The 10,348-nt window shown below is 41.1% G+C and overlaps 1 protein-coding gene across 1 annotated transcript; it reads right to left on the reverse strand.

Moving 5' to 3' along the window:
• Positions 1 to 1,559: 1,559 nt before the first annotated feature.
• Positions 1,560 to 8,825, reverse strand: LOC135462567 (opsin-5-like). The gene is made up of 5 exons (XM_064739791.1): positions 8,700 to 8,825; positions 8,100 to 8,265; positions 3,834 to 4,121; positions 2,740 to 3,086; positions 1,560 to 1,820 (listed from the first exon to the last, which is right to left on the reverse strand). Exons 1-5 carry the CDS (start codon positions 8,823 to 8,825, stop codon positions 1,560 to 1,562), a joined length of 1,188 nt encoding a protein of 395 aa, XP_064595861.1.
• Between the last annotated feature and the right edge of the window lie 1,523 nt (positions 8,826 to 10,348).

Consider the following 10,348-nt stretch of genomic DNA (forward strand, 5'->3'; position numbering starts at 1 on the left):
TAAAAAAAGAATTGCATCCTATAAATGATCAGCAAAAAACCCAAGCTGATGCTCTCGTGACATGTCACATGTTGCGACCAGATAACGCTCATGGCCATATTGTAATTTTGATTCCTTCCGTACACAGTCCTGGCCCCAGTCAAACAAATCTATTGTACGTATCAATCCTTACAATAAACAATATTCTCTTCATGCGAATTTAAATAAATCCACTACATTTAATTGCTTGCATTTTGCCGCGCATTTTCAACTGGAGCTGGTCCGCCGCAGGCGTCGATTGCCGGCACCACATACGTAGCTCCTCACCTGTGCGCATGGTATGCACAAAAAAGGCCTTTCCATCACGCTGTCTTCTTAATGCTAAACACTTTACCCCATCCGCTGTCAGGCCGTAATAACTGTTGCCATGAAACGTTATATTTTGCCTGCAGTGACATCACCATTACTAGAAATATAAAGCCGTCGGGTGTATGTTTACAATTATATATGCATATTCTAGATAAGAAGAGGCAAAAACGCATCTCCCGAAAATATCATGCATGGCGATTGTAACTTTACTGCAAATTTTTAACCTTATTTTGCTAAAGCTTCCTTGCTACGTTGAGTGAATCACTGCCTTTTATACCTAATTCTGCTGAGGTCATTTTTTTTTTTTTTTTGGCCAGGGGCTGTATAAGCTGCCACTATTTAAGCAGTGAACAGTTATAATAAAACCCTAACAGAAGTAAGCTGACAAGAGACCTTATTTCATCGGTTAAATGTGATAATTTATCAACTATCACACTGTCATCGCTGCTCTGATTTTATTCCCTTCATGTAGGTTGCATTATTTTTTATATCACAACACTTGATGTTTTCAGCTAATTTAAAACCTCCCCACCCCCCAAAAATTCTCGTAAGCAAGAATAAAAGAGGAGGGAGCAATTATATTGAAAGAAAAGTGCCTGCCAGAACCGATTGGTTGAGATATGGGCGTGTGTCTGGATAAAGGTTAGGCAGGGGGAGGGATTGAACTCTACAGACACGCGCGAAATTTCTGGTCTATTAACTTTCCGGTTTTAACAATTCAGCATGGATTTCAAAAGTACATATAAATAAACTACGTATACCAGGAATACCAACTCGACGCTGAGTGGCTGACAGTGGAGACAGGGTTTCTGTGTTTAAATCTTGAAGCCTTGGTCAAGCTTGAATAAATTGACCATACCTAAAATCTAGATGAAGCAAGGCCTAGCCTGGGCTTGCCTATCTCTCACACCAGTCAATCAGAATCGATTCTGTTTCCTTGAAGGCCGGGGTGCTCTTGTTGTTGTTAGCAACACAACGTGACTCAGCTTATCCAGGAGTGGTGTGAATTATCACAATTTCCGTTTTCATAATGCGCTGTGGTAAAGATAAAGCGTTTAAAACTGCGACGCTACGTACCATTCTAAACAAAACCATGGGAAGCCATAATAAAAGTGTCGCGTTATGTAGGTGGCTCAAAGTATACTCTGTGTTCAAAAGGAAAAGACATGTTAAGCCTGCTGTGTATTTGTCAGTTCTGAGTAATAAGAGACTTACTTCCTGTTCTGTTGCACTTCAATCTGCCGATCGCCGACTCGCTGAAGCCTTCTTGAGCACTGTGCGATCAGAGCATTCCGAAAGGTGGAGTTGGTTAAGGTATAGATGACAGGGTTCAGTGCGCATGACGCTTTACAAAAGAACGTTGGGAAGGGAGATAACCATGCCGGAGGAGGAGCGACGAGAGCGGCCCAGAGAGATATAAAGGCATACGGTGACCAGCATATGAGAAAACAGCCAACCATTATCATGGAGATCTGAAGACAGAATAATCAAATACAGAAGAAATTATTTACACCGGAAGACTAAAATTAATAATGACTATCATAATATCGTGGATGACCGCAAAACTGTGCGAAATGTAAAAATAGCGGCCAATGGGGGACCAAATCACTCATAATGTACGATTACAGAAGAAAGGAAATCAGCTGCGAATCTAGTGATGAAATACAATCTGGTAAACGCCGTTCTCAAAATGCCAGGGTGACAAAATAAAACAAGCCCCCAAAAATCTTTGCTAACTGAAAATGCCATTATTCATGTATATTTACACGACAGTACGTTCGGTTTAAGACAGACGCGTTTTATATGCCATATACATACACTATCAAAAAATAGCGATACAAAATGAATTTGACGGACGACATAGAGTGAATTTTATTGTTATCACTGTCACTTTACCTCGTAAAACCGGGTCCACATGTTCGTTATGACAAATTGCGCCATGTGAACCTGGCTTATTATATTTACCAGTCGCCAAGACCACACTTTTGGTCGTCGTTTGTGACAAGGCTTCGGATTTTTCCAAAGTGTATTATAATTAACTAATAAAGGTACAAAGTTAGGTTTCATTGTCAAACAAGCTAAACCCAGCAGTCGATGATGTTGCCCAAGAGCCAAATATAACATCAGCAGGGCTAAGCGCAAAACTGAAAACTTGACCTAAAGTCAATTTTGTTAAGGCCGGGTTGTTCGAAACTGTCATTATATTTATTTGGTTGGTGTTTTACGCCTGACTCAAGAATATTTCACTTATTTGACGGCGGCCAGTATTATGGTGGGAGACAACCAGGTTCTGTAAATAAATGTGCACATGTTCTTAATCACTTGCAGTTACCATAAGAAAATGATACATTTAAATCAGAGAGGTCGTTCGGGACGACATACACCCCTCACCTGTGTTGGTTTGGCTTCTGACTGCACTGTATGCGCACGCATAACCTGGTCCAGAGATGCCGGACCCTGCGAGATTCGATGAGGGTCCAGTTTTCGTGTCACCTGCCAGATTTTTGTGTAGCAGTACGTCATGATGGTAAGATGACCTGCAAAGCAGAATATGATGAGGCAGATGGAGTACAGGATTTCACCGACGCTACGCCCGACCCAGTCTACCGTGCAGGAGGTGCCGAATGGCTCGAATGTGTACTTACTCCAACCGAATAAAGGAGGTGACGTCCATAGCAATGAGTAACCCCACGTGGCTAAAATGGAGTATATAGCACGGCTTTCTGTGATCACGTACTCTGTAAGACATCAACAAAGGTATATTAAAACTTTGGTGGGTATCTTATACAGTCAAGATATTAGTCTAAGTTTAAGAAGATAGCAAGAGACTACACAGTGGTGTTTGCAGAAAACTTGAACATACAAAGCTGTGTTTTATTCTACGGATTTTTACAAAAGAGTTGCAACGTTAAAGAACATGTAACATGATGACTCTTGAATAACGGACAGTTTTCTGAGTGAAAGAAGTACCTGCAGCAAAACACTGATTTGTGGCAAGTTACTGACAAATTCTTCCGCATGTTGATTATAGTACAAAATCTCATCAGGATTGTAAATGACTCTTGTAAACAACCCAACATTACTGACTCCCCTGAATGTGTCAATATCTCGTTTGAGAACTTAGAAAAGGGTTAAGAAAATGGGCTATACTCTTCAGACTTAAAACCAGGGATTCTACACACGCATTACTTCTTTCTTGTAGAATGTTTTAGGCCTCTCTGTTGAGGTAATGGTTAGAGCGTCCGCCTCGAAGGCGGTGTCATGTGTCTGGGTGGGGTGTCATGCCTTGTGTTTTCGGCATGATATTTTAGAGGGGGCAGCATACCCTGGTGGCATGAAGTCGCCCTGCCACAAGAAGACAAAGTATACGGCAGCACACTGGTTGCATGAACTCACCCTACCACTAGAAGACAAAGTATATGTACACACTTTTTACGATATTGGCCTATTATAAAGGAACGGAGGTTTTCACAATTTGCACTCACGTGGCTTACAGATGATGAGGAAGCGGAATATGCTGATGCACACTAACGTATTCATGGAGGTCATAGCGAAAGTGAAAGTGGCGAACCCACAGATCACGCAGCCAATCTCTCCGAACAGCCATTGGCCAGCGAAGCCCGATGCCGTGGTGAAAGGATAGCCAAATATGGAGATACATCCGTCAGCGACAGCCATGTTCAGCAGCAGCATGTTGTGAGGCTTTGACCGGAACTTAGGAGAGCGACATATAACGTAGATAACCAGACTATTTCCGGCCGTAGCGAAGATGCCTGTTGCAGAAAATAAAGGTGTAGCAAATATTTGATCAATAATTCCGGCAAATAATTAATATTCCAACCAAGACCCTGGAATCTCTTAGACACGATATAGCCCTACACGAGATTAAACGTGTTTAAAGAGAAAACATATCCAGGCTCAAGGTTGTGCTGAAGAAGGCGTATACAAATTTAGTTTGGTCACAAATTTAGTTTTAGGATTAGGCTACTTCCATACTTTGCACTTCCGTCGAAGTACCGATACGCGCTACGTGAGTTGTGAAATATTTACTCTAATATCGCATGTGGATGAACTGAACAACGTTTATTATACACTGAACAGAGTAACCAAGTTAAAGTAAACAGAAACAGATATATACAGTGCCTTTAATATGAAAATATTGAAATGTTGTGTGCAAAGGAGATCATTTCAACGGGGAGCCAGAAGTATCCACACAAAAATAGAATGCCTATCCAGCATTATGATGAAGAACCAGGTAAACTCGATACTTATATTATTACATTCTTTCTGATAGAAAACATGCAGACATGGCTTCATAAAACAGCAAAACATTAAGTGCCCCTCTCTCCCACCCCCCTGCTAAACTTTTGAAATTGCGGGGCACGAGGGTCCCCGTCCTCCATCCCACCGCTTCCCACGCCACTGTCCAGTATACATATAATAAAGGTTAATTTACAGCATGGACAGTAAACCCAGAGCAGTGACTGGTGTGATAGCCGTACAGCATGGACAGTAAAATTAGAGCATCGGTGAGTGTGACAGTTGGTAAATCGTCTCTCGTGACCTTTGAAAAACGGCCTGTTGTCAGTTTATCCCAGTTAAGGTGGTTTCGTGGCTCAGTCGCTGAGCGCGCTAGCGCAAGGAATGACCCTGGAGTCTCTCACCAATGCGGTCGCTGTGAGTTCAAGTCCAGCTCATGCTGGCTTCCTCTCCGGCCGTACGTGGGAAGGTCTGCGGATGGTCGTGGGTTTCCGCCGGGCTCTGCCCGGTTTCCACCCACCATAATGCTGGCCGCCGTCGTATAAGTGAAACTTATAAGTTATAAGTAATAATTGAAGTCAAATAAATAAATAAATCACATTCAAGGTTAATAATAACAATAACGTTAATTTTGGTGGGTCTGCATGAAAGTAATCTTAAAATCTAAAGAAACTGTATCCTTCTTTATATGTGTATATATCTTCTTTTACGACTTAACCATATCCCGTTTCAATTTTACTGCCTCTTTTTATTTCGCATAAACAGCTTGCGCTTCCTGGGTACATGTGTATCACAAGGTAAACGAGATATGACGGAGTATGGCCTTGATACTAAAATCCCCTTGAAAGACAACCGGAACATATCAATACATCTGTCGAGTTGCTTCAGTCAAATATTATGTTAAAAACCGTTGAATCAAATTACATTAAAACTGAACATTACCAAGCAATTTGAAAACTCAGGGACGAAAAGGAATAAGCCACGACTTATATCTGAATGCACAAATCTCTTCAGCAGACAGAAACAAGAGATTATCAACATGTCCCTGGAAAGGCTTTGTCACGAAGGATTTTTGGCCGTCAGAAGGAAATATTGGTGTATTTTTGTGCACAAATCCACAGAAGAAAAGCACAGACTAATCCACCGACGGCGAAAGGAAACATCAAAGAATTAATTCAAAAGTGCAATGATTAAACACTTGCCGTTCATAAGAGCAAAATGTTCATATGAGTTTAAGCGTTGAGCCCTGATGTTGCAATTTGCTACTTGAATTAATGAACACTGCCTCAGACCACTAGATTATTATGAAGAAAAAAAAGAACAGACAGACCCGTAAACAGCCTAATACACATGAATAAGCTATGTAACACTTGTCAGCATGCAATAGCGGGTTTAATGTATTTAATGGAGAAAGATGTATTTTTGGTATCAGTGCCCTGTTTTAGCACTCCCACGACCATCCACAGGTTGCTGTAGGACCTTCCCACGTACGGCCGGAGAGGAAGCCAGCATGAGCTGGACTTGAACTCGCAGCGACCGCATTGGTGAGAGACTCCAGGGTCATTGCGCTGCGCTAGCGCGCTAACCGACTGAGCCACGAAGAGCCCCCCCCCCCCCCACCCCCACCCCCACCCCCCTTGAATCTGATGACAACACGGTATTCTGAATAAGTCCTGACCAGTGATGGCCAATAAATTGCAATTTATCATAACTGCATTTTACGCATTTCTGACTTATAGGGCACAGGTCCAGATTTTATATTACAAAATATTGTGCTTTTTATGTTCTAACTGCGGGTTGGTTCTTCTGTCTGGTTTTAAACATGTCCATCTGTTTGTGAATGATTTCATCCTTTCGGAAATCATACACTGCCTCCAGCAATAAATATGTTCTCTTCACGACATGGTTGATATATTGCCGATGTGACCTTAAACCGTAATCGTTCATCCAGCCTGTCAGTTTCATCAGAGTACTAAGACGGTTAACATGTATTTCGATTCATTGCAGACACCTGATTAGTGGGGATGGAAACCAACCAGAACCAATACATGATCAGCACCAAAACGTGTGCTGACTAATTAAAAACCTATAGCATAAAGAGTAAAACCAGAGCAGGCACGACAGTGTGATAGCTGGCAACTAATCACACGCAACCGATAAAACACGGCCTCTTGCCAATTTACCTGTCAGGGTTTTAATCTAATTGTTTGTGTATATGCTGAAATAGTAGGAAGTTACACTCGAAATAGAATTAGGTAAAAAAAAGAAAGATGCAGTGATGCTAATTGCAATTTATTTCACGTCACTGGTCTAGAATTACTCAAAATGCTCTGTGGTCATCACATTCCACATACATTAACACTGAAACAATGCAAAGCGACCAAGCCTAGACAGAGGAAACATTAACCCTAATAGCGGTAATTTTGTAATTAAAACCATTCCCTAAACATGATCCACTGATCTGATTTCTTTTAATTGATTGATCGAATAATAGATTTTTCGTTGATGTACAGATTTATTCACTAAATATATGACTCTTTGAATGGCTGCTGTTTAAAGCCGTACTGAAGAATATCTAACTAAATATGCTGTGGGTGTATTGACCGAAGAAACATGTTCTCCCGGGGTAAAACGTGTTTGTGACATTGGAGGATGGCCAGTGAGCTCTAGCAAACGATCAAAGATCAAACAGCCTATGACAACTGCTGGTCCTTTAATGTCATTGTAGAGTGTAGACGTATAGAACGCCTGGACTAGTTAGCCTGGTCACCTTCTTCTCGGCTACTTGTCTAAGTTCAGTACAACGGAACAATCACCAAAAAATATATGTATATTTTAAATTATATTTAAAAAACCCAATTTAAAAACATTTTTAAGAATGTCTTGCATCTCTCACATTACTGATTACTTTACATATTACTTAAGCCTAGTGATTAACCATACATAACTATCAACAGGAAACCACAGCATAGTTCAGATTCTAACTCTCGTCGTCGTTCAAGAGTTTAGCGTTAAAGAGAAAACAGTGGGGCCTCCGTGGCTCAGTTGGTTAGCGCGCTAGCGCAGCGTAATGACCCAGGAGTCTCTCACCAATGCGGTCGCTGTGAGTTCAAGCCCAGCTAATGCTGGCTTCCTCTCCGGCCGTACGTGGGAAGGTCTGCCAGCAGCCTGCGGAAGGCATACCATAATGCTGGCCGCTGTCGTATAAGTGAAATATTCTTGAGTACGGCGTAAACCACCAATCAGATAAATAAATAAATAAATAAATTAAAATAAATAAAGAGAAAACCAACTTCAATGGAGTAACTTAGAATCTATAGACGTTAATCTGCCCTCAGTTGTGTTACCCTTTGTTCATTGAGCAAACTGGTAGCTAAATGCTCACTTAACTAGAGAAAAAAACAGTGCTGAATTAATACTCAGACTATAAAGCACGTTACACAGCGAATGGTACCCAATCAAAAGGCGTTTTGTCCCTTGCATATACTTACCCACAAATGTGAGATACACGGACGATATAAGATAGCCCGTGGGAGTAAGCGGTGTCTTGGCGAACTGGTACATAGATATAGTCGAGTCGTTGGCTGAGATTGACCGGTTTTCCGGACAAACCTCCTCTCGTTGGCAGAGGATAGTCATGGTGGAAGAGGTCAGCGCCTAAGGACGAAGACGATGAAAGGAAGATATGTTATTATAGCAAAAAGATATAATCGGTAATAATTATTTGTTTATATATTTGACAAGTTAGTGTTCAACGCCGTGCTCAAGATCTCTTCATTTTTCTTAATGTGGATTGTGAGGGGAAGAAACATTAGGGAGCCTACAGGAAAACACTGAGGTACCTGAAAAACTTCCTGAGTTAAAACCGCAGATAAAAATGCCAGAGTTCATTTTGAACACACGACCTCAATGGGTAAGGGTTTGATTATTGTAACGAAACAGCGCTTTAGTCGCCTGAGCTATATATAAAATGTTACTTTACAAATGTTGGTTGCAGATGTTTTATATGTTAAAACATAGGGCTTATTCTGAAGAAAAATAGGGACAGTTTTTGCCACTAAGCAACTTCTGATGGTCGTGCTGTGCTTTACCAGGTAATGAAGATTAAAACTCCTCGGTTTAGAAACAAACTGCTGTGATACACGGTACATGGGTTCATACCCGGCGATGGACAGGGGACTGGTACATTCCACCTCTCGCACTTTTTGCGAGACCATTGTGGCGGATAGGCGGTGAACGACGCACGTGTGGCCGTTTGGGCAGTTTGACGTTTGTTGAATGAAGGCGTATTGTCTTCTATGGTAAGCATAATTCTGCGACATGTGTGAGAAAGTTTTCCGGTAATTTGAACTTCCATTGCTTATTTTGCCTTGTTGGTCACAATAATCCACTCACGGAGCTACATGTGCAGTCTGACTTCCGTTCAATATAATATGTCCTTAAGACACAAGTGAAAAGTTTGTCAGATACATAACAAAGGTCATCAGTCCACTTCGGGCATAAGCCTCCAGTTTCTTCTCCCCTTAAAACTTGTTGGGTCTTGCGTTAAACAGCACTCAAATGAATATAAAAGTCACATACGGTTTCTTTTGAATTCAGCTCATTTAGGGTTTTATTCTAATTGTTGGTGTAAATGCTTAAATACTAACAAATTACATGTACAGTCCGTCTAGCACCATAGCTGAAGCAGAATTAATTTTTAAAAAAGCGATATTGTTAGTTGCATTTTATTAGACATCACCGGCTTAGAATGACTAAAAATGCTGTGTTTTTGCAACATTTAATATACATTCACAATAAAACAAGTAGTCAAGGGTGGGTATGTGAAATAGTTGGGAGCCTGTAACTGTCAATATGAATTGCATGTACTTTCAACTTTTAAGAAACCAGGCTGCTGCAACAGAAAATGTGATGCGCTAAAGTCTGATTACGTGTGCCAGCTGCATGTACCTCTTAGTTTACACTGCGCATGAGTAGAAATGCCTGTTACAAAACAAAAGTGTATGGCTATATATACCTGTGTTTCAGCATTGCCGATTTTGGCTACGGTCTAGGATTTACGTAAAGTTTCAAGTGTCACAAACATTCACGTAAAATCCTAAAAATGTTCTTGTTTGTGAGACTGTCGAGGATTAAATGCTTCAGTACACGGAGACACCCGCCTTAATCCCGGATTTATGGACGTCCACAGAGGTCATTTCGGTAACTCGATCATTGTAATACACCGTACGCTTAGCTGTCAGCGAGGTAGCGAAAGATCCTCTATATCGACTTTTATACCGAGCCGAGATTTTAGGTGTAATTTGACTAATTCAATCAGCATGATACCCAGTCCTTCCAGTAATCGACTTTCACTGCAGTGTGATCTTTCACACGACTTTTGTCAGGCAATCCCATTTGCAAATTGATTACTTTTCGAGCCTGGCCATAACCAATGTGTTCTTTCTATCTATTGTCTTCTGTATTTTGCATATTATATAGACGATATGACCATCAATGGCTAAACCAACTACACCGCCTCATTTCAGGTAGTTTGCCATTGCCTCCTTAGCTTGCAGAAAAAGAAAATGTTCTGTGCATGCATTACCGAATTCCCTTTCCACACGAATCTCTTTATACATCGTGGTGAAAACAGCTAAATAAAACACTGCCATCTGGCAGTTTGAAAATGGCAAACTGTAAAGATAGTCCATCACACAAATATGTTGATCCTCCTTCACACACGCTGTGATTGTCCGAT

The sequence above is a fragment of the Liolophura sinensis genome, chromosome 2 (genome assembly GCF_032854445.1).
Source record: "Liolophura sinensis isolate JHLJ2023 chromosome 2, CUHK_Ljap_v2, whole genome shotgun sequence".
NCBI lineage: Eukaryota > Metazoa > Mollusca > Polyplacophora > Chitonida > Chitonidae > Liolophura > Liolophura sinensis.